Below are 25,179 nucleotides of genomic sequence, written 5' to 3' on the forward strand. Positions count from 1 at the left end.
GATGCTCCGAGCCTCTGTGCGTATGGAGAGGTCAGCTGATCAACAATAACACCGTGAAGACTCTGCCTCTGCATTTCATACTTAAGCCATGAATGCACAGCCGGCTCGTGCGAGGCAGTTTCATTGTGGTCACGTCTCGCATCCAACGAGCCATTGCACGCTGTTGGCCCTCACAATGGGCTCTTTGTGCCAACCAGAGCCTTTCATCCAGTCTCTGGTCTGAACGGGGACCCTGAACCTCTCATAACCCGCAGCTCGTGGCTGTAACTTATTTATTCAAATGGGAATGTTCCAGTGAGTGCAATCGAGTGTCAAATAGAGATGAAGACTCTCTGGTGGTAACTCGTTCTGGCATCCCGCCTTGTCCAATGTCGAGGCTGTTAGTTCCTGTCCATCCCATCAGGGATGTTTACAGAGGAAAGACAGGATCATTCCCCCTCCCTCATCCTTTCTCTGTTTTGTTTAGACTCTGACTTCCCTCAGCCGTCTTTAAAGCAGTTTGATCTGCGTACAAAGCCTTTCCCCATCGTCTCACTTTAGCCGGCCCCTGTGTGAACTCGGTGCATACGGCTATCGCTTTCCGGGTTTCAGACCGTCCGCGGGCTGCAATCAAAGTGCTGCGTCGCTGCGTTCGCTCTCCCCTTCACTCCTCTTTCCTGTCCCCGGAGAGGATTTTGTTGCTGTGTAAGTGCTTTCCTCCTGTGCACGCAGGAAGTGAGAGAGCAAACCTCAGGACGCTTTGATTCGTGTTCCACGTCACCTGAAACAAACACGAGCAGCGAGCACAGACAGAGGCTCTAATGACGCAGAGGAGGCGCTGGAGGGAGGACGCCGGCGCTCTCTCTCTCCACCAGGTAGACGTGTCCCTCTACCTGTCCTCTGGTCACACACACACACACACACAATATGTGCGTCGTCCTTCGTTCATGTTGCTTGGGCGTCCGTTCTCATGAAGCCAATATCTCATGCAGGATCCTCTGAAGGGTTTTTGTGGGTGTGGACCCGTTGCATCGTAGCATCCGGTCTCTACTGCAGTAGCAGCTGTGTTCACGTCCTCAGTAATAAGTCAGACTCGGTCCCGTGGGTGTCGACCTCCTCCAGGGTTCTCCTTCATCACCGGTCCTGCTCCTGAAATCCGGTTCTGGGTCTCTGGATCTCCTCTCTGCTGTTTGCAGATCATGTGGTCCTGTTGGCCTCCTCTGCACATTATGACAATTTCACACAAGCGTGTGCAATGAGGACGCGTTAGAACGACTTGGATGTAAACTTGAGGATTTTTATCACAGATTTATTCATCCGTGTAGATCGTACCCTGAATCAAGCTGCAATGACATTTATTTTGCGCTTTCTGGGAATTCCTGGTTTTCTTTCTCCAACTGTTCCTCTGCCTCTTTTCTTCAACTTTTACCTGTTGTGCTGCTTCTCATGTTCATCTGTAGAAAGTGGACAATGCAGAGTCTCTGTCCTCTACTTCTGAGCACAGGTAGTGATTTGGCACAAGATGACGGAGAGCAACACGTACGGCACAGACGTTTCCATCTCAGGGCACTGGGAATGTAAGTGCTGAGGTTAGAAGTCTCCGTGTGTGCAGACTGGACACCTGTAGAAGGTGGAAGGATCTTCATAGAGAGACGGGATGTAAACGGTGGATTGTGCATCACTGCTTTTTCTTTCCCATTGAGAACAGTTCTCTGGAGTCGGTACTGCAGCCTCGCAGCAGACATTTGTGTCTCTGGTTGTAATCGAAGACTGAAAGCAGTGAACAGAAACACTTCTGTGACTCTGGCCTGGTGCGTCTGTGTGTGTGTGTGTGTGTGTGTGTGTGTGTGTGTGTGTGTGTGTGTGTGTGTGTGTCCACAGTGGCCTTTTGTGCTGACAGCGTGCTCCCGGTGGCAGTTTTAATGCCCCGGGCACGCGCCTGGAGGAGCTTATGATTAAACTCTTTCACATGGCTGCATGCTCTCCATGGAAGTGTCTCCTTTGTTTCCCTGGTGGCAAAGCAAAGCTCCTGGATCCAGTTATGATCCTCAAGAAGTCCCTCGAACCACAAATATAAGTCTTTCGTTGCTGTCAGGAATGTCGTCTAGCCAGAGGGACTCCTACCGGCCGTGCACGCTGTTGTGGTGGAAACACGGTTAAAGCCTCGTGAGTGATGGTCACCGCCCGGTCACCTAGCAACTGAAATAATGGCCGTGAGCTCTGGTGCTGGAAAAGCACCGGCGGACATTGTTAATTACAACGAGCAGCCAGCTGTTCCCGGAGTCACTCCTGTTCCTTTACCGCCTCGCCATGAGCTCGTTAGCTGGACGCTCAGAAGAGGGCGGTGCTCGTTTGAAGTCGGCGGGTCCGGCGGTGGCGCCTCGCCTCGGCGTCCCGTGAGCGACGCGGCCGGCATCCTTCTCGCCGTCCCGCCGTCTTTTTCCTTCTTTTTCCTTCATGTACGCTTCAAGTGAACGCCCCGCCACCCAGGTGACGGCACCTACCGGGTGAGGATTCCCCCAGCTGCGTTTACCGGTGCATGCTGGGATAGCGTGACCGGCCACGCCCTGTCGGGTTCACCGACATTAGAAGCAAAAGGAGGCCGAGACGATGAGATCACAGTAATGGAGGCTTCACACGCAGCTGTTAGTATTTTTAAATTGAGGTTTTTCTTTTCAGTTTCAGGCGCATCGGTTCAACGACGAGAGGGCAGATTCCTAAATATCTGAGATGATCTAATAGAAGTGGATATTACTCTGATCATGTGACCAACATGTGAGCACCTTTTGTTGTCTCTTCAACAGGTGAGCTTGTCTTTCTGCACCGGTTGGCCTCCTCCTGGCTCTCCTTCCTCTGCAGCGTCGTTTCCTCTCTTACCCACAACCCCTTTGGTTTACTGACGTGCGCGTCACGCTAATTGCCGTCGACAGGTGGCGGGGTCGCGGTCCGCCGACCTGCTCGTCTCGCTCGGCAGCGGTGATTGACAGGAGGGGGGGGGGGCTGCGTGGTGATGCAATAACAGACGGAGCCTGAAACGTTCTCATTGAGAGGTTTAATCAGAGCTCATCGTTCCTCTCCACGCTGCTGGAAATAGCTTCTCTTAATGAAAGGCACAGTTCCAGTTGGCGGCGTGTGAAAACAGTCCCTGCTTTTATGCAGAGGTAAAAATAGCGTCTGTTGCCGGCACGCCGAGCTGTAAACGAGGAGAAAGAAGACCCGCCATTGTCGTACAGTGTGCAGAGTCACTGCCGTGAAATCAAAGGGCCTCTTCCTCTCATGGTTGAACGACTGCCATCCTGTGTGTGTGTGTGTGTGTGTGTGTGTGTGTGTGTGTGTGTGTGTGTGTGTGTGTGTGTGTGTGTGTGTGTGCGTGTGTGTGTGTGTGCGTGCGTGTGTGTGTTTTCACCCACCACGCCGAAATATGTGAATCCATCACTAAAGGTCAAGGGAGGTCAGATGTGGTGGCAGCAGACGTGTGTGATGCCTTCAGGACCAGTGCGGTTGTGACTCTTCTGCACAAATGATCTCTGATGTGTGTTTCTACCTTTTCTTTCAGCTCTCTGTCACTCATTACCTCTCTCTCTCTCTCTCTCTCTCTCTCTCTCTCTCTCTCTCTCTCTCTCTCTCTCTCTCTCTCTCTCTCTCTCTCTCTCTCTCTCTCTCTCTCTCTCTCTCTCTCTCTCTCTCTCTCTCTCTCTCTCTCTCTCTCTCTCTGTCTCTTTCATCTTGTTATGACGTCTCCATCAGCGTCAAGTGGACGACACTGTGAAGACGCTCGTCGGTGCTTTCATCTCGTTAGATAAAGATGTTAAAGCTTCGCCACGCGCAGTTCATAATAACGACACACAAAAAATGGCGGCTGCATCAAGTTAGTGTTAGATCTCGGCGCTTCGAGTGTTTTTTCACTTCTGGCGCGTCGCCGCTGGCTGGGACCTGATCGTGTTTGCAGGAGTTTCATGTTGCAGGTCAGCCAGCTGCTCCTCGCTGTCTGGTCCTGGTGAAGCTGCACCAGCTGAACAGTTTCCAGCTCTTCTTCCATTTTACTATCAGACAGCTGAACGAGTATCTGATGGGTGGGGTGGCTTCCTGTTAACACTGAGTCCACTGGAGCAATCACATCAGTGTTTTATGAGAGCAAAGTCCTCTCCATCACAGATACAGCTGAGAGACAACTCTGCTGTGAGGTGACATTTAAAATGTTCATCCAGAGGGTTGGAAGTGTTTCTGCTCCTCGGCTCAGGACAATCCTACAGCGAGCTCATGCCTCTGTTTGACTGAGTGTGGACAGAAGGCCACAGTGGAGTTGAGGATGTCTTCAGGTTTAACCTGGAGCCAGTTTGCTGAACACAAACTACCTTGAGAAAGTGCTCATACATGCTCCAAACCTTCAAAGCTCCAGGCGGTTTAAACGCCATTGGAAAGCAGGGAAATGAGGGAATAACACACTCTGCTCTCAGAGGATCTTCCCTTGAAAGCACTCGGCGTGTCTCAGCCGTGTTGCAGGTGAATAATGAAATAGATTGAGAGAGAACTTTAATCAGTTTCCTGTGTGAGCGTCTGACAAGGCGCCTGTATCGCATCATTAGCTTGTTTACTTCGGGGGTGCGCATGTCAGCAAGACTTCCCTCTGCTCCGGGTCGGCTGGAGGAAGACTTCCTGGACTCACAGCGTCCTGATCCACCAGCGGCGGTGAAGCCGCTTCCTGATCCGGCATCAAAGCCGGGTTGCGGGTCCGTTCACTCCGGATGCCCGAGGCTGTGAATACCTTCCCACAGGGCGCGGCCACGCAGCCGATGACAGGCGGACGGGCCGGCCGGGGGCCCGGCGTGTGTGTGTGGTTGTACGTGTGTGTGTGGTTGTACGTGTGTGTGGTTGTACGTGTGTGTGTGTTGTACGTGTGTGTGGTTGTACGTGTGTGTAGTTGTACGTGTGTGCGAGTGCGTGACCGACTTGTCGGCCTTGTTCTGCGTTCTGGTGACGCCTCAGGAGGCTTCAACACGAAGAATCCACTAATGGAAAATATCTGTTTTATGACACAGAGCTTGAAGTCACCATGGGAATGTTTACACAGTCAGATCCTGGAAAACACACACACACACACACACACACACACACACACAGACACACACGCACACATATTTTGGGACTCATTCCTATCCCATAAGCAGTTCAGGTCTGCAGTGAAGCCTGGCAGGTGTGCTGCTGACACAGATACAATAACACTGTGTTGGCTTGGCTGTGTGTGTGTGTGTGTGTGTGTGTGTGTGTGTGTGTGTGTGTGTGTGTGAGTGTGTGTATGTGTGTGTGTGTGTGTGTGTGTGTGTGTGTGTGTTAACTGGTTTCTGCCTCTTCAGTCAGTCAAGCGCTGCCCATGAGGGAATGATCCACAGCGAGCGTTTGACTCAGCTCCCTCGTTGTCCCGCTGAAGGAGCAGTTTAGTCTTTTCTGAGCCGCCGCCGGACGCCGCCGGACGCCGCCGGACGCCGCCGGACGCCGCCGGACGCCGCCGGCCGCCGCCGGACGCCGCCGCCTCCCAGCGCAGATGTTCGCGCTGCGTTTGTGACGCCGGCTGCAACACTTCCTGGATTCTGAACTCCAGATTGTTCGCTGGCTTTCGGACCCTCTTGCCTCTGCGTGCTGATGTTCGAGGCCCTGAAGAGAAGAATAGAGTTGAAACCGGTCGTGAAAAAACGATGTAACACACATCAACACAAAATGACATTTGTGTTTAGATCAACTTCCTGTCTTCACAGTAAAAGCCACCTGAAAGGAGAGCTCCAGGTGTAAGATCAGATAATCCTCAGTCTCATCAGGCTGCTGAACGCGTCACACGTCCAGGTCGTCAGGTTCCCGTCACAGCGTCCTCGACATAACTCGTGTCCTTTTCCACACGGCCAGCGCAATTCTTCTGGCACAGTGAAGCCGTGATTCTGTGACGCCCCGCTGGCTGTTTTACTGCTGTCATGGCGACCCCGGGCCCGGTCCTGGTCCCGGTCCCGGTCCCGGCCCGGCGGGCTCAGCAGACGCCCCAAGGTGAGCGGCAGTGCTTAGCTTTCAGCGCGACCTCCGGTCCCGTCCGTGTCGTCTTACAGAGCATCGCTGCCAGCAGGGCCAGAGCGCTGACGGGGCTGACTGTGACAAGGAGAACACACACACACACACACACACACACACACACACACACACACACACACACACACGGCTGACCAAAAGGAAATACAGCCATTCATGACCCTTTCCTCCCCGGTGTGACGTCTGACTTTGCAGCAGTTGTTCTGCCTGCTGCTGAGGTCCATGAAGAAGAACGTGAAGATGTGAGTTTAACCTCTGGTGTTCAGCAGAGAAGCTGCACATGAGAGCAGGGAGGTAACAATAAGTCTCTGTGGACTTTATCTGGTGGAAGATAGCCTGCGCTGGGTCTTGGAAATGAACACTGAAGGCCTGACATCTAAACTAAAGGAAGGCTCTGATCAAACATCTCCTACCATCACTGGGTTCAGGCGTTTATTTCTGCCTGAATGTAACCAGTAGAGAAACCTCCAGTCATTGTTAGTATGCGACGACTTTCCTGCGTTCTCACAGCGTCTTTCTGAATAAACCCTTAAGAACAACATCCATGGCTCTTTCCCCAGATGTTGTTTTGGAGGTTTTGCAGCTTTCAAAGTGTCTTTACTAAACCTAAATACAAACTTAGCCCGGTTACATAAACCATCTCTTTCCCAAACCTGCTCAGAAACCGTGTCAGTCGGCTGATGTTGTGGCAGCGACGCCGCTGATTCACCTCCTGGAGGTCTGTTGATACCATTTTGTGCACCGGGGCCATAAAAACAGCATTTAATGCACCGAGCTGCCGGCTGTGAACTCCCACGTGCTGTGTGTGTGTGTGTGTGTGTGTGTGTGTGTGTGTGTGTGTGTGTGTGTGTGTGTGTGTGTGTGTGTGTATGTGTATGTGTGTGTGTGTGTGTGCGTGCGACACCAGCAGTAACTGGGATGTGGCGAGCGTTAAGACCTCGGCTGCTATCCTCATTATGTAACATTTGGAAGGTTTTCAGAGGCTCTGTGGCGTCTTCCCCCGTGTGGCTGTGATCCAATCCCACCGTGCACCTGATGCATTTTGGTCGCGGCCTCACTCATATCTACAGACGTCTGCAGGGAATCACGTCTCTGCTCGTAGTGTGAAAACAGGCCAAGCAGAGCCTCTTGCTGTCCCGTCTTTGTGGCTGGGTTTCCTGCACACAGTTGCAGACGTGATGGCAGCCATTGCTCATCGTGATGGCAGCCATTGCTCATCGTGATGGCAGCCATTGGTCACCGTGATGGCAGCCATTGGTCCCCGTGATGGCAGCCATTGGTCCCCGTGATGGCAGCCATTGGTCACCGTGATGGCAGCCATTGGTCACCGTGATGGCAGCCATTGGTCACCGTGATGGCAGCCATTGATCACCGTGATGGCAGCCATTGGTCCCCGTGATGGCAGCCATTGGTCCCCGTGATGGCAGCCATTGGTCACCGTGATGGCAGCCATTGGTCACCGTGATGGCAGCCATTGGTCACCGTGATGGCAGCCATTGGTCCCCGTGATGGCAGCCATTGGTCACCGTGATGGCAGCCATTGGTCACCGTGATGGCAGCCATTGGTCACCGTGATGGCAGCCATTGGTCACCGTGATGGCAGCCATTGGTTACCCTGATGGCAGCCATTGGTCCCCGTGATGGCAGCCATTGGTCATCGTGATGGCAGCCATTGGTCACCGTGATGGCAGCCATTGGTCACCGTGATGGCAGCCACTGGTCCCCGTGATGGCAGCCATTGGTCACCGTGATGGCAGCCATTGGTCACCGTGATGGCAGCCATTGGTCACCGTGATGGCAGCCATTGGTCCCCGTGATGGCAGCCATTGGTCACCGTGATGGCAGCCATTGGTCACCGTGATGGCAGCCATTGGTCACCGTGATGGCAGCCATTGGTCACCGTGATGGCAGCCATTGGTCCCCGTGATGGCAGCCATTGGTCATCGTGATGGCAGCCATTGGTCACCGTGATGGCAGCCATTGGTCACCGTGATGGCAGCCATTGGTCCCCGTGATGGCAGCCATTGGTCATCGTGATGGCAGCCATTGGTCACCGTGATGGCAGCCATTGGTTGGTGGACCACTTGAGGCCTCAAGTTCGACCTTTTGGCTTTCGCCATCTTGGTTTTTGGAAGAGTCTTTCTGCACGTGTGCAGGTTGTTTAACCTCCTCGTCTAACTCTATTTCTCAAAATGACAAACTGTTCCTTTAAATCAGAGGAAACAGCACTCGGGTACAAAATCGCAAAGAGACTCGTGAGTCTTGAATAAACAGCACATTTGTTATTTCTATAATATGTGTCAGTGACCCCTTCATTTAGGATTATTAATACCATCATCTCCCTGTGAATGGGTGAATGCTTCATGGTGGATCTGCTGCACGGAGGCATCACATCTCTCTGAGCTCTTCAGGGCTTGAGGTGCTTTTCCTGCACCTTTCTTTCTTCTTGCTCCAGTTATTCGGTTTGAAAGAACTCTTCTCTGGCCGTAAAAGGAAAGGGGAGTCTGTCAGGGAGAGCAGGGACTGCTTCTTGCTCGCTGACCTCTGAGGATTATGGGAATAGGATTATAAAGTAGAGGGAGCTCCACCGAGGACCAGGAGACGCCGACCGCCTGATCGCCGTAGCTTAACACGAGCTCCTGCTTGAAGAATGACCTCCAACACAGTCCAGGAAGTGAAGCGTCAGCGGGGACAGAGGGCACCTGTCACTCACGCTGCTGCGATACGTCCTTTCTCCCCACAGACGGACCCGTCTGGACGGACCCGTCTGGACGGACCCGTCTGGACGGGGCGGGCCGGCTGGTGATTGACAGACGGTCTGAAAGCTCTCACCCGACCCAGACGGAAACCTTGAAAATGTTTCAGACAGTCCTCAACCCACAGCCTCGCTCAGCTCCCTTTCTTCTTCAGATTTGAAGAAAATAAGTCGTAGTGGGGGGGGGGGTAGGGTGGGGGGGGGTTGGGTGATGATAGGGGGTGGGGGGGTAAAGGGGGGGGGGCAGCCTCGGGTCCATTTGCCAGCTATTAAAGATCATAAATCTCTGTGTTGAATGGAGCTGCTGCCATCAGTGGGGCCGGGTTTTGATGGTGTTAAAAGGAGGTGGTGTGTGTGTGTGTGTGTGTGTGTGTGTGTGTGTGTGTGTGCGTGTGTGTGTGTGTGTGTGTGTGTGTGTGTGTGGAGGGGGGGTCGACCTCGGGGCATGCTGGGAGCAGACAGAAGAAGGCACTGAATGGAGAGAAAGACCGCCCGGGGGCAGTTTGTTAAACAAATGTTTCTCCTTTCTTTTTGTTCTCTTTCTCATCCTGTGAAGCGCTGAATGCGTGCAGGAGAGAGGCGTTCAGAAAGGGGGCGGGGCTTGTGGTTAACGAGGGCCGCTCACCTCAAATGGGATGTTTTTGGGGGAGAAAAGGTCAACCGATGTCTCCGTGGTGACCTGCCGGCCACGCGGAGGAGTCTGGACCTCTGGGCCTTTGAGCAACGAGGGGAGACTTTGGCTCAGTTAGTCTCCCAGTCTTTCAATCAGAGGGTCGCTGGTTCCAATCCCAGCTTTGTTAATCCATGTCTTTGTTTCTTTGAGCAAGACACTTAACCCCGTTGCTGTGTTTACGTACAGAGCAAATGTCTTAGTCGCTTTGGATGAAAGCGAAAAGAAATGTAACGTACAGAGTGTGTGTGTGTGTGTGTGTGTGTGCGCGCGCGTGTGTGTGTATGTGTGTGAGTCTTGTGTGTGTGTGTCTCGTGTGTGAGTCTCAGTGAGTGAGTCTCGTGTGTGCGTATTTCATGTGTCAGTGTGTATGGTGTGTGTGAGTCTCGGGTGTGTATTTCATGTGTGTGTCTTGTGTGTGTATTTCGTGTGTGTGTGTCTCAGTGAGCGTGGTGTTACTGGCCACGGCGGCTCGAGCTTCCTCCCTCCCTTCAGGTCCTTGCTGGTGTGTGTGGTTGTGTGTGTGTTTAGTTTGTGTGTTTAGTTTGTGTCTTCATAAGCGCTGCAGCGTGGACGCTCCAGGAGCGTGACAGGAGGTTAAGTGTTGATTTGAACACACATGGCGTCTGCTTCTGGAGACGTTCTCTACCTGTCTCCTCCTCCAGCTTCAAACCATCAACCTGTCTGCTTTGCTCCATCAAACGGCGTCCACACCAGCGGCGGCCGTGAGTTCCTTCCTGAGTCTGAGAGGATCAGCTGTTTGGCCTCTCCGTGTAGTTTAAGCTGTTAACAGAGGAGCAGGTGGACTGTGACTGGACGCTCTTAACAGAGCAACAGAGGAAAATATGCTAATAGAGAAAAAATACACGTTGTGTATTTGTGATAAACAGTGACATCATAAAATAGTCATAGCTTTGTGATTGTGTGTCACACTAATGCAGATCATTCTCAGACTTCCTGCTTCAAAAATATTTTTTTCTGAAGACTTTGAATCATACAAACATAAAGTATTTAGAAAGAAAGCCGGTGTCCTGAAACCTCCACGCGGCGCCATCGTCCAGTGCAATTCCTCTTCTCTTGGTCTGACGTCGCGGCGGAGAGACGCCACATGCGTGTGCTGAAGCTGATCCGTGTCACATGACACGTGTTGCTCTCTTCCCACTGAGCGGCTGAGGTTTCACTGCGACAGCGGCCTTCAGCCTCTGGAGCGAGCCGACATCCGGCACCGCAGCCTGATAGCATCTGGATCTCCGTGTGATTAACAAGCTTCCTGCTGGATGTCGCAGCGTCCGTCAAATAAAAGCCCCGATGATGTTTTCATTGCGTCTCGTCTCCTTAGGAAGCAGAGTGCCTCTCCGTCCGCTGTGGAATCGAACCTGCAGGGTTTTAAACTTCAAGGGCCGAGTGGGTGGAGGGGAAACAGGCTGTGTGCGATCACGTGTGTGTGTGTGTGTGTGTGTGTGTGTGTGCGTGTGTGTGTGGTGCGAGCTGCAGCGATACAGTGGGAGTTAGCCGAGGCCGAACACGCTGCCGGCTGATGGAGCGTCCTGATACGACTTTCTCATGGAAAACCCATTTCATTGGGTTTAAGCCCGGTGCTTTCTGATGCCTGCGTCGTCCGCTTTCCTTTTTCTTAATCCAACCTTCATGAGTGGAGCGAGACGAAGAGGAAGGCAGCATTACTCACAACAACGGGGGGGCTGCAGGGAAAGGAAAGGTTGCACATTTCACACCCTCAGCAGAAACTAATATCACATGAGGTTCTGCAAAGACCCGCTGAACACAAGTCACACGGCACCGCAGCTCCACGGACCCGTTCAACACGCGACGTGTCCGTGACGAAGAAAGAAGAAGAGACGACGTGACGTAGAGCGGCTGTTCTGATTTCACAGATCTTTGAGGGGAATGAGGCGCTCTGCAGATCTGTGTTCCTGCTCATTGAAGCTTTCATTAATGTGGTCTGAAGTGGATCGTGTCTGATTGAAAGCACCCGGTTCTGTTGAGGTTTCCTCCAGAACACTGACACGGCTGCGTGATCCAGGAGCCATGAGGGGAACGTTCTGCCGACGGTGTTTGCTGAAGGTGAAGCAGCTGCTGCTGCGCTGAGGATGGAATTACCTGTTGGATGAAGGTTTTACACATGAAACAACCGTGGAGCTGCTTCAGTGCTGGTGTGTGTGTGTGTGTGTGTGTGCGTGTGTGTGTGTGTGTGTGTGTGTCTGCTCATGTGCTTCAGGTCCAGCCCTGCGAGGTGACAGATGCCCAGTGATTGAAAGTAAAACCTCAGTGTCTGACACCTACTCCCATATGAAGCCCTATGAGTGTGTGTGTGTGTGTGTGTGCTCCAGATGCGCGCGCACACACACACACACACACACACACACACACACACACACACACACACACACACACACACACACACACACACACACACACACACTGAAGACATCTTCACACGATGCCACGTTGCCTGGTTACAGGCCAGTTGGCAAGGGAACGCTGATGGGCCGTGCTAATTTGCGACGGCCTCAGACGACGGCGTACGTCTGTGTGTGTGTGTGTGTGTGTGTGTGTGTGTGTGTGTGTGCGTGTGTGTGTGCGTGTGTGTGTGTGTGTGTGTGTGATGAACGAGGGCTTCTAACCTGGCAGACAGGTGACCCGTCCTGCAGCCATGAGGAACACACTCCTGTGTGATTGAAGAGCAGTTCAGGAGCATCTGAACACTGAGTCCATGACACGACTGAAAGAGCAGCGGAGACTGTTGCAACAACACAAGTTCAACTATCGCCTGGAAATAGTTGTGTTGTAGTTATTGTGTGTGTGTGTGCAGTGTTTGGTTTAACTGTTGGTAAGATCTGCTTCTGCAGTACAGGACTGGAAGCTGAGTTAGTTTTGCATGTTTTATGAAAGCAACAGATGAAGGTCTGAAGGCTATGGGATGTCTGTTCTCAGTTATCTGTTTGATGGTGCAGGAGGAAATACAAGTGCATGTGTGAGAGGATGCAGCTACCTGTAGCAGACCATCACAGACAGGAGGGGGGAGGAAGAGGAGGGAGGAAGAGGATGAGAAGGACAGTGGAAGAAGAGAGAGGAGGCAGTGCCAGTCGCTCCTCTGCACCTGCTGATAAGACTAATCTGAGCGGCTTTAGCTCCACCAGTAGAGCCACGCACTTGAGATTTCAATTATTTCTGGCCCAGTATGGAGACTGTGACTTGTTGTAGTTTGCAGGTCCAGACAGGAGCAGCTGCTGCAGGGAGGACTTCAGCCCCGCTGCAGGGTTGGACTCTTATGTTTTGTTTTTTCTCTCATTTTCCAAAAACATGAAGAATTCTCTGAACTGGAATGATCTCAACTATCTCTGGAAGAAGTTTTAACCTCTTTCTAGTTCCTTGAGATTGATTTGAGCATCCAGGATATTCAGCAGCGCAGAGGAAAAGAAGACACCATCATTTTAAGAGTTTATGTAAGCGTTGTTTTCCAAAATGACCACGATGACTGAAGAGATGAGGGACTACACTCCATACATAGTGGTCTAGATAGCGGTCTAGATAGTGGTCTAGATAGTGGTCTACATAGTGGTCTCTGTCTACAGCGTGCAGAGGGCGGGGCAGCGGTTGATGAAAGGTCCATGGAGAATGGAGCAGGTGGCCCGCACACCTTCAGGATGAGGTGGAATACATTACAATAACCATGAAAGCTTATAATGCATAATATGTGTTGAGATGTGTATTTCACTCTGTGGTTGTTGGCCTGTAGTTTGTGTTGTTGAATCATAGAGAAGTCTGAGTGTGTTGCCGCCTCCCCCCTCCCAACCTTTCTATCTAAAAATGACAACACAATTATCGCCTGCCTGTGATTAGTCCTCATCTCCTCGTCTCCTTCCTCTTCCTGTGTGTCCTCACACTTCAAAGCAGAGTGGATCTGCTCCGCTCCCCACAATAATTATCTCCTCGCACAATAACAAGTTCAGGTGTGCAGCCTTTGCAACAGTTGCCCCCTCAGTCAATTCACCTGCCGGCAACTCAGGTTGCTTTCTGGCCAGCGGGTTTATTTGAAGTGCTATTAAAAGCACATGACGTTGTGTTATTACTGTTAACACTGGGGCCCCGTTGCATCGCAGCTACACAACCGTTGTGTTTTACGCTCACACACAACCTGCTGAGATGTTTGTCTTTGAGATTAAGTTATGCAGATGACTCTGTATTCCTCAGGATTGTGTTGTAGTGGATAATCCCTCAAACACTTGAAACACCTGGTCGTCTTTCCAACTTTCCCTGGATTATCTTCAGGTGGGAGTAACTGAAGCTAACTCTAGCTAGCATTAAATTACCCAACGTTACGCTCGCTGACAGTAAACTAGCAGCGCTCTGCTCCAACGACACTATGCATTAGAAACTATATCACTATATCACTCTATCCCATTTCCTCAGTCTTTCCCCCATTGTTCAGGGACAGAGACACTTTCACGAGTCACTGGACGTCTGTCAGTTCCATCAGGACGCTAACCGCTAACCGCTAACAGCCGCCTCTCTGTGTGGTCTGTGGATCGTTTGCTTGTGACTCGGCTGCTCTGTGTTATTGTGCCTCATACGTACAAGTATGACATTAACATAATTAAATAAAGATGAAAGCAGTATAGCCATCGTTGAATCGTAGGTTCCAGTCCCAAAATGTCAAGTGTTGATATTTATTTCCCTCGTTCTAAATGCATTATACGCTTGACTCATCCATTGTAACTCCCTCCTCTGCTTTTAAATCCTTTTCTACTTGTTTCCTGCTGACACTCCACTCCTCTTCCTCTGTCCTTCCTCCTCCCTCCTTCCTCATCGGTGTCTTCGTCCTGATCCTCAGTGGCTCGGTGTTGTTTCGGCAGCATTACCGGGCGACGCTGTGGCATTTTGGGGGCAGTTAGAAGCCGTGTGGAGGCGTTAGCCTCTGACGACGTGGGCAGAGCGCCGGCTGGGACATGGCGAGCTGGTCTTTACGCCAGCCAGACGGCTGACCTTTTCCTGCAGGAGCCTCCGCCACGGGAGAGGGGATGTCTGGGTAATTAATGGTGCGAACCCTCGACGGGCCGCACCCCGTCCCGCTCTGCGGTCTCAGAGTCGCTGTGGAGCGACGCCGGTGGTCGGCCTCACCGGGAAGAGCCGGCGTTGGATCTGCTTATCTGCAGGGAGTTTGTTCCCGGCTGAGAAGCAGACAAATTCAATTTGAATGCTTTGACGATGATGACAAGTGAAAAGAGGAAGCAGAATCTGAGTGACAGCCGGACTGAAAAGAGTCTCCGTCTCACACAGGGCGGTGCAGACGGAGGTTCCTCTGAGATTTGAAAGAAGGAAAACGCACATGCGGCACGATTAGAAGAAGCGTTTCTCCCCTCTTGAGCTCGGATTGGAGACGCTGCAACATTCCTGCATCTTTCCTTCTCCTCTGAACAGAACCGCTTTTGTCTGAGTAACTGAATTCTGTCTCTGTCAGAGAACAATGAAGCGGCCCGACGGCCCGGCTGGTACCGACTCAGCACCATGCGGGTCAGACACTGTGGTAGAGAGCAGGCTGGCTCACGTGTGTCGCTCTTACAAAGCGCTCTGCAGGTTCATGTGTGTCTTTGTGCGCCTCCACATCGCTCCTCACACAAGTTGCTCTCACAAGAAGGATTTTCAGGATTGAACAGGATGTACGCACTAGAGGAAACACACGGGGACACATGGTGGTAGGGTTTGCTTAAAATACCAAAACACGAGAAAATCCCATCTTCTTTTTCTCCTGGCGATGGATGCTTGAGCAACGTTTATGGCAATCTGTCAAATAGTTGTTGATTTCATATTTAAGTCTGGACCAAAGTGGACTGACTGACAGATGTCCAAAGAGGAGATAGAGCGATGGAAAAAGAGGCATTTCTAAATTAAAGTGTGTGTGTGTGTGTGTGTGTGTGTGTGTGTGTGTGTGTAAAAGAGACAGAGACAGAGGTAAGAAAGTGATCGCACATGAAACCCCGGCAGTGTTAAGGGCCGAGTCTGAAAAGCCTGATTAACATGAGAAGATGAGTGTGTGTGTCCGTTATACCTGCTATATCAGAGCGTGTGTGTGTGTGTGAGGAGCTCTGCTCTCGCCTGTCCTCCCTGGTGCTTCGGTGTAATTATCGGGGAGACTAATGAGCTTCTCCCACTCTAACGAGGCTTTTTATTAGAACTGCTAATTGCTCCATATCAAGGGAATACTCTGGCTTTGTGCTCAGGAAGCTGCAGGAAACAGAGTAACTGTGTATGGTGTGTGTGTGTGTGTGTGTGTGTGTGTGTGTGTGTGTGTGTGTGTGTGTGTGTGTGTGTGTGTGTGTGTGTGAAGATTGTTCAAACAGGCGTCTACATGCTGTACAACATACTGTAACTGTGTCTAGTGGCTCGTGTTAACAGGAGTTTCATAGAGATGTCAATCAAGTGCAGCCTGAACGAGGTCTCACAGTCCTGAGGGCGAATCAAGTGGAAACACCTGTGTGTGTGTGTGTGTGTGTGTGTGTGTGTGTGTGTGTGTGTGTGTGTGTGTGTGTGTGTGTGTGTGTGTGTGTGTGTGTGTGTGTGTGTGTGTGTGTGTGTGTGTGTGTGTGTGTACATGGAGGACGTGGGAGCTTTTTACAAACAGCACAGCTTTAAAACAAATTCAGTGAAGCACAGGTGAACCAGATTTAACTCACAAGCTGCTCCTGCAACGTCTCCATGATGCGTGTTGTGCTGTGTGAATGTCCAGTACGTTCACTAAGCTGAGGTCATACCTGGACTCCACAGCTCCAGTTAGTTCACCTTTCACCTGTAACCAGCGTCCCGACGCTAATCACGGTCAGAAATAACGTGATTGTGTCTCGCAATGCAAGACACGAGCTGTCCAGTGTCAGTGGAAGCCATTAGAAAAACAAAGGGTCAAGATGGGAAGCATCCAAAAGAGCCTCCATGTCTCTGCAACGGCCTTCTGGTCTGTGGGTCAGCAGGTGCAGCAGGTGGAGGCTGTTTTACTCCTTTAAGTGGCATCAACTCAGTGGTGCACAGCGTCTGGATTGGATGTAATTATAATGCTGGAAAGCTGCACGCTGACTGGAGTTTTGTCACACCAGTTATTAACAAGAAGACAGGCGGTAATAATATTCAGATATCCAGTAATCCAGCTTAATGCCCCAAATAACAGTCTGGAGCATAAAGTACACATTTGAGACGGGCGAGGCTCAATCCTACATTTAATTTGACTGGTTTTCAGACATTGGACTCAGTAACTAATAACATAGAGCTGCTTCCTATGGCGCGACACACAAATATGACCCTGTACACACACACACACACACACACACACACACACACACACACACACTTCCTCAATGCACTGCTTCATCCTCCATCACGTCGTCGTATCTCGCAGTAACTCGAGGGCTATTGCAGCTCCTGTTGCTCAGGTCACATGTTATCGCTCCCTGGAGTCAGGCGCATCACGCGTGTTGCCGCGCTGGTCGGTCACGGCTGCAACACGGCATCAGCCTGGGAGGAGGTGGGGGGGCTATTATCAGGAAATGTGAAGTCTCTCTGACGCCTCGGTGCATTTCATGCAGCGTGCTCATTGCTTCTGGGACAAGTCGCTTCCTACACGCCACCGAACGTCTTCATACCAGTTCAAAGCGTGATGACGCGCTACAGTTTGAGCTGCTTCCCACCGAGCTCCCAGGGTGCACCCTGTCTGAAATGTTGATGATGTGATCAAAAGAAAGGCGGGGGGGCGTCTGCTTCCTGCTGATGCGGCATTCATTTGTTTATCGTCAGCAATGCAGCTGCCGATATATTTTAGCTTTTTCATTTTGTTTCCAAAAAAAATGAAAAAGATTCTGAGATATTACGCTGCAGACCTGTTATTCACTACATCAGCTCTTTAGTGTGTGTGTGTGTGTGTGTGTAAGAGGATTTGAGAGTGCCCTCCAGCATGCTGCTAGTAAACCGCGATAAGATTGAGTCGCTCACCGTCTCGCTTTACTCCTCTGGCCTTGTTTCACTCATGATCGTGTGATGCAAAGGTCAAAGGCCAGAGGTCAGAGAGTTTCTAAAATGATCTTGTGATTTCTCATATATATTATATACATCGTATATTTCACTGTAGCCCTTCAGTGTTTCATGTTGGCCCAGCTCCAACATTCTCATGTGCAAACTGCAGAATTCAGAAAAAACTCCCTGACCCTTACAAACCTCCAGTTCCTTAATATTCAGCTTTATGAAAATGAGCCTGAAGACAAAAAGCCTTGCATTGTGTCCAACATGCACCCCCCCCCCTCCCTCCCTCTCACCCACCTCCCTCCTTTGCTTCCTGCTTCCTCCCCTCGCTCCCTCCCTCCTCTCCTCTGACACTGGGCTGAGAAGACCTCAATATGAGAGCTCATTGGCTGCGAGTGTTTTGTGCTAATATGTCTGCACCAGGATTTGTGTGTGTGTGTGTGTGTGTGTGTGTGTGTGTGTGTGTGTGTGCTTATTTTAATCTCAGGGATTTGCATCACGCAGCCTTTGATGTTTACAAAACAATCCTCATGGAGCAGAGACAATAACACGGTTGTGAAAATGGAAAATGTGCCGTGATAAAAGTCTGCAATCTGTTGAATGTTTTACACACACACACACACACACACACACACACACACACACACACACACACACACACACGCGCGCGCCTAAGTAAGAACTGCGTTACCCAAAAGCCTCTCCTCGTACAAGTGATGCTGCAGCTCAATGCAGGCCAGTGGTTTTTAATCATTGTGACCAATGAAACTTTACAATAGAGTCATTCTGAACGCATTAGTCCATTTGAAGACAGACATTTTACCACATTTTGTAAATACCAATGATTTACTAGTCATCGTACATGCTGGTATTCTTAGTCTGAGCTCTGAGAATAATCTGAATATATTTTCTGGGTAGAACAACTCTTAGTGTTGTGCAGCCGACAGCTGAGTCCTAAATCTTAACACGTTGAGTTTTGGGTGTGTTGAAGCTCGAGGAGCCGGGATGGCGACTTGTTCCTGTATCAAATAATCATATAATCATATAATATCACATCATGTCCTCCTCTGCATGGACCTCACAAGCAAACGAACACTAACTGGAGTGAAGGGTCGGGCGAGATGTCTGGCTGCCGGCCGGCGGCAGGGACCGGGGAAGAGATGACGGCAAATTCATTCAACCACTATTCCCTTCTTCTGAGGGAGCCCACATGTGAGCTCTAGAAAGAGAAAGGGAGGGGAGACAGTGAGGGGGGGGGGGGGGTTAAGGGTGAGAGGGGTTTGGGGGTTTAGGGGTTTAGGGGTTTAGGGGTGCGTGGATGTGGGTCTATTTGAGAGAGAAAGGTGGGGGAGGTGTGTGTCGAGGCTCTTAAAGTAGACTGTAATCCTTCAGTCCTGGTTAGGATAACACCCCGCAGTCTGGGACAAGCAACATGACAGACACACACACACACACACACACACACACACACACACACACACACAGAACACATTGTTTTTTGCTCACACACTCGTGGGGAGACTTGGCCGACGTTCCTGTTGTCATCATGACAAAATGGCTTCGACAGAAACCAGCTGATTTACTGCAAGAGAAGGTTGGTTGTTTTGTGTAAAGCAGAGTTTACATTGTGTGTGTGTGTGTGTGTGTGTGTGTGTGTGTTAGTAATGGAAAGAGACGTTGTGTTTGTTGGACTCAGCAGAGCAGGTTTGATCACTCTCGTGCTTCTTTGCCTCTTCGTGGACGTGCACATCGCTGGAGGAGTCTGGTTTAACAGAGACGTACAAATGATTTGTGCAACACCTTCGTCCTCCTCCTCCTCTTCTTCTGCCGGATCGGAGGAGGCAGATGGTGGCACACGCTCAGGCCGCCGTCATAACCGAGCAGCTCACTTCTGGTGAGGTTACGCTGGTGATCCCAACGTTTCCTCTCCGTCTCCAAACAGCAGACTGCAGAGCGCTCCATCACCCGATGGTACTCACACCGCCCACCTGGTGAGGACAGGAAGTACGTCACTGTGAAGTAGGCAGAAGTATTGCAGTATCATGGCATGCAAAGACTTTATCTGGTGAGTCTAACGTTCCTCACCGCGCACGTAAAGGCCTATATGTTGGTTTTATTAATAATAATATGTCTGTACCACTTTGGGTTGTTGGGACATTTTGTGTCCTAGCGATTCATTTTCTTATAAAAATAGTCTTTTGTTGTTTAAAAGAAGAAGTTAGAATTTTTATATATATATATATATATATATATATTTATTTATATATATATTTATATATATTTATTTATATATATATTTATATATATTTATATATATATATATATATATATATTTATATATATATTTATATATATATATATATATTTATATATATATATATATATATATATATATTTATATATATATATATTTATATATATATATATATATATATATTTATATATATATATATATATATATTTATATATATATACCGTACGTCTCCTCTAAATGCCTGGGTTACCTTCCAAGATAAGGTGATGTAAAAATAGTCAGGAACATTCATTATGTTCTGCTCTCAGTTATAGAGACGGCCGGTAGGGAATTGAGTCGACATAAAACAAGACAAACACACAACACCTCAGAGGGTCCGGCTCTTTCTTTCCTATTCTTCTCATCGAGGACCAAATTATTGCTTCACCAGAAATGGACTCACATTGTCTGGAACACAACTGTAAGTTTCCAGCTGTGTCGCACGTCTCGTCTCAGCAGCTTCTGCTTCTGTCGCGTGGCACTCGTACCCGCCAGCGATGGAGGCTCTTTTTAGTAGAACAGTGTGTGTGATCGCACATCTGGAGAGGTATTCAGTGCCATATTTCTCAGCATTAGCGTTACCTGCCGCACAGAAACCAGGATGCTTATTTTGGGACAATCCTCTCATCGTATACCAACATCCTGCATCCACACCAGCTGCACGAAATACATTTTTGTGAGTGATTATAACCGGCAGATCTCATGGATGACATTGAGTGGAAGATGAACTGACAGCTGGAGCCTTAACCGCAAAAAAAAAAAGAAATCCTCGATGACATGGAGTGAAAAACACCACGAGGCAGAGCCAGAACCCCTCGCTGCCGTTCTGTGGATCTGCCAGCCGGCCTTTACTCAGCATCTGCCAACAACACGCACCCACGTGCACTCTCCCACGTGCACTCTCCCACGTGCACGCGCGCGCCCACGACTTCTGGTTCAGGGGCGTTGGAGTCTGATGTCACATCCTGATGCACGAACGTATCCACACACTCGACACGCAGCTACACGCGAGCATGAGAGGAGGAGCGGCTGTCTTCTGCACGCACACACAACCTGACGTCCACGTTCAAACACTCGAGTCCTTGACGTGCGCTGCAGGCCGGCGTGGCCTCAGTTGAACGGACAGAGGATCAGAGGATCTACAGAAGCTTGATGTCGAGGAGTCGGGCAGATTTACAGTGCAGGATGCTGATGGATGGAGTGAGAACACAAACATAATGTGTACATTGTTTTGTACATTTGTGTGTTTGCGATTGGCACTTTCACCTAAACCCAACGATAGTGCTAAGAAAAGAAAGGTGTGCGTGTGTGTGTGCACCTGTGTGTGTGTGTGTGTGTGTGTGTGTGTGTGTGTGTGCATTCATGTGTGTGCACCTGTGTGTGTGTGTGTGTGTGTGTGTGTGTGTGTGCACTGCCTGTGCATCGATCACAGCTGATGGTTAAACATCTGGTTGCAGCTTCGTTTGCAAACAGAAGACTTCAAACAGGATTTTTAAAGTTTTGCCGTTTCAATATTTAGTAACGCACGTTTCTTCTCTGCTCCAAAACATTTGACTCACATTGACAGTGGAATGTATTCATCTGGTAAAGCAACCAGGACACACACAGTCACATGGCCACCGCACATCACGCTGGACCAACAATTTACTACACAGCAGTATGTCACATCTACGAGGAGGGTGGGAAAGTAGAGGTGTGTGTGTGTGTGTGTGTGTGTGTGTGTGTGTGTGTGTGTGCGTGCTTTTTGTCAGAACATCTGGTGTTTGTCAGACGCATGTGAACGCCTGCTCTCCTGTCCGTGAAGAAGAGGCAGAACGATCTCATCGTTGAAAGATGCTGCTGCGTCTCAACAGCCTTTCTTTTTTTTATTGTGCAATTAGAACTAATTTCTAAGCTGCTCACATGTTTATTTTAATCTGGTGCTGGTTGGATGGACGGCATGTGCCTGTAATCTACAGCCAGACTCGTATCTGTGTGCACACACTTCCCCTTTGCTCTGTTCCTCTTCTCCTGCAGTTCGACCCGGAGAGTTCTGGCTTCATCAGCACCGAGCGGTTCAGAGACCTGCTGGCGGCGCACGGCTCTGAGCTGGACCCCCACAAGCTGGAAGTCCTGCTGGCCCTCGCCGACGGCAACGCCGACGGGAAGATCTGCTACCAAGACTTTGTCAACCTGGTGAGATGTTTAACCCGTTAAGCTCTGGAACAACGTTGTCTCCAGACCTCTTTGTGTTTGAGTCGTCGTAGGAACCTCAAATTAATTCTAATACTTGTGTTTATTGTTTGTATTTGTTCAGAAAAGTCTTGTGAAAAAATTGTATATCTACAAAGAAATCCCTTTAAAAAGATGTTTTGACGGTAACTCTGAACATCCAGCATGATGTGAGCCAGATTCAACAAAAAAGCCTCCTGGAGCGTCAATAAGACACCTTTATGGAAAGATTAGGACCTAAAGAATCAGAACCTGCAACAAAAATCACAATAAAACAAAGTCTTGTCCTGTTAGGAAGGAGCTTCAGTCAAAAATGGGAAAAGTACGTATGTTATGCCAAAAGATTGTCTGGATGGGGCATGCTGGGACTTAAAATGGGAGCAGGAGGATTCTCACACGGTTTCCAAAAGGTTAAAGCTTCATAGACGCTGATATCAACTGTTTACTGTTTACCGCGGTCCTAACTTCTAAGTTTAGTTCATCATTTTCATTAAAATAGGACCAGATATGTTTCTGCACGCTCTGGTTTGCGTATCTCATGAGTCTGATGACTTAAGACTTTAACAGCAAAGACGACTTGACTGAGACGTCGGACCTTTCCACTTGTAATCACCTGATCCTCAACCCTCAAAGGTGAAGAACTGTTAGAAAACAAACTGCATGAAACCAGCTCGTTTTCCCGACAATAGATATTCTGAAGAAGTCCGTCAGCAGCTAAAGTTTAAGGGAAGTGCAGAGCTGCAAACACAAACCTCAGATTACCACAAAGACTCAGCTGTGATTACAATGAATGTCCGGTCACACACAGAGGATCACTCCATCGTCTGGCTGTAAAGTTGTCTGAAGTCCAACATGCAAACTATGAAGTTTCATTCACGCATGCATTAAAGGGACGCTTGAACAGACACGTTTAAAGACCTCAGCAGAGAAGTGGAGCGTCTTCCTAACAGGAAAACACTCTGGTCATTAATCCCTCCTGACGTTCACCTTGCCCCACTTCCTGCTTCACCTTGCCCCACTTCCTGTTTCACCTTCAAACTCAACTGTTTGTCTCTGAAGCTTCTGAAGCTTCTCCAGCAGCCTCTTCACCTCCTCATTGTCTGTTCTGTCTCTTCACCTCCTCATTGTCTGTTCTGTCTCTTCACCTCCTCATTGTCTGTTCTGCCTCTTCACCTCCTCATTGTCTGTTCTCGTCCCTCATGGGAGGCCGAGCAGTGGGATCGCAGTGGGAGTAGTTGTGTGGCACACAACACACACTGACTACTGGGTGGTAGTGTGTGTGTGTGTGTGTGTGTGTGTGTGTGTGTGTGTGTGTGTGTGTGTGTGTGTGTAGAGGCTGTGTGTTGCTGCCTGTGGTCCTTCTCTCTTGTTCCTCAGAGCTGCTCATTGTGTAATGGGGTGAGGGATGAGTCCTGTGAAAAATGTCAAAAGAGGTTTTTGCTGCTCTCCTATTGGTGCATCCATGTCATGTGACCAGGAGGCTGTGGGTCACGCCGTGCAGCTGGAAGATGGGCCGCCGGCATCTGTGTGCACGCTCACCTTTTAAAGTCGGGGTTAAAGTAGGGGCATGTATTCATGGTTATGGTGATCTGCAGTACAATGAACGATGAGAGCGGGTACAATTAGTTTTATGAGTCCAGTCGATGAGTTAATCATTCATCAAGCAAACAGGATTTCTTTTGTTACCCAAACACAGTGAAACTATTCACTACACCAGCTGTTTAGTTTAACAGCTGATGGCTGATTTTCTAATGGGTGAAGTCAGTTAGGACGTTAGGTTTCAGCTTCTAAAATGTTCTACAACGTCTCTTTTAAATCGTTGTTAAAAGAATGTCTTCAGGTTTTCAGGAATAAGCAAATTGAAGACACACCTTGGACTCTTGAAAAAAAAGTTTCAGGCATTTCTTGAGATTTTATAGACCAAACCACCAATCCATCCATCCATCCATCCTCCATTTATTCATCCATTCATCCTCCATCATCCATTATCATATTATATATATTATTGGGCCGGATTCACCCTGGACGGAGAACAGCGCTCAGGACTTTGGGCTGAGCAGCAGTCAGCTGGAGCGTCTCCTGAGCTTTAGAGTCGTGTTTCCATCTAGAATTGTAAAGCTCTTCGTCATTAAACACCGCTAACATTAGCGCCTCGTCGGAGGGAAGCCATTTTCTTTTGACTTCCCCGCTGTTCACACCACAGGAAGACAGGAAGGAGTAAAGCCTGTCGCTTCATCCCATTGGCTGCCGTGGCCGAGCGTGACAGTGATGAGCTGAGCGACTCCGCGCTTAAACGTTGAGAATATTTTAACTTTTAGCGTTTAAAAGACGCATGAAAGGCCGAACCAGAGCAACACAACGGTTTAGCTAGCGACGCGTTTTGTGTTTTTGTCTGGTGTGATCGGCTCCTCAAAGCTCCAGCAATTGAGGAAGCTGCTTCCTGTTGAACATCATGGAGACGCTCTGGAGACGCTCTGGAGACGCTCTGGAGACGCTCTGGAGACGCTCTGGAGACGTTCTGTAGACGCTCTGTAGACGCTCTGTAGACGCTCTGGAGACGCTCTGGAGACGCTCTGTAGACGCTCTGTAGACGCTCTGGAGACGTTCTGTAGACGCTCTGGAGACGCTCTGGAGACGCTCTGGAGACGCTCTGCTGGCCCCAAGAGAAAAGAAAAGAAGTTTGAGGAGAGAGGAGGAAGTCTGTGTGTAGGCCAATCCAACACGTACTAGTACACATTCCTGGTAGATTTGTGCAGTGAATGTTGTGTTTTCTTTTGTTTACCTGCTGATTGTTGTGATGAAAGATAACGTGGTTGTAACTCATGGACCTGCTTCTCAAACTGGAACGTCTGATCGCATCTTACGAGAAAACAACTCGTCCTCATCAACGCGGCCCCTTCCATTGCATCTTTAGTCGATCCTTCTTCTTCCAGCCTTCTTCCTCTTCCTCTACTTCCATCTGTCCTCCGTCTCTTTCTCTTTCCTTCTTCTTCTCTTTCCTTCTCTTTCTCTTATCTTCTTCTCTTTCCTTCTCCTTCTCCCTCTCTCTGGCTCCTCTGTGTCTCTCTCCCTTCTCCTTCTCCTCTGACTGTGTTTTCCATCGATCAAATGGGAAAATTGTCTCTTTCTGGCCGTACACCCATTTGTCCTCCTCTCCTCCCCTCTCCTCTCTTCCTC

At 49.6% G+C, this 25,179-nt stretch overlaps 1 protein-coding gene across 1 annotated transcript in view; it reads left to right on the forward strand.

Moving 5' to 3' along the window:
* Nucleotides 1–25,179, forward strand: part of rhbdl3 (rhomboid, veinlet-like 3 (Drosophila)) — a 35,968-nt gene that overhangs the window by 2,768 nt on the left and 8,021 nt on the right. Inside the window, exon 3 of the mRNA XM_068596419.1 lies at nucleotides 21,808–21,966. Coding sequence (XP_068452520.1) covers nucleotides 21,808–21,966 — 159 coding nt within the window. The remainder of the gene's footprint in view (nucleotides 1–21,807; nucleotides 21,967–25,179) is intronic.

This window comes from Clinocottus analis, unplaced genomic scaffold (assembly GCF_023055335.1).
Source record: "Clinocottus analis isolate CAN_PGR_092001 unplaced genomic scaffold, fCliAna1.0.p SCAF_37, whole genome shotgun sequence".
Lineage (NCBI taxonomy): Eukaryota > Metazoa > Chordata > Actinopteri > Perciformes > Cottidae > Clinocottus > Clinocottus analis.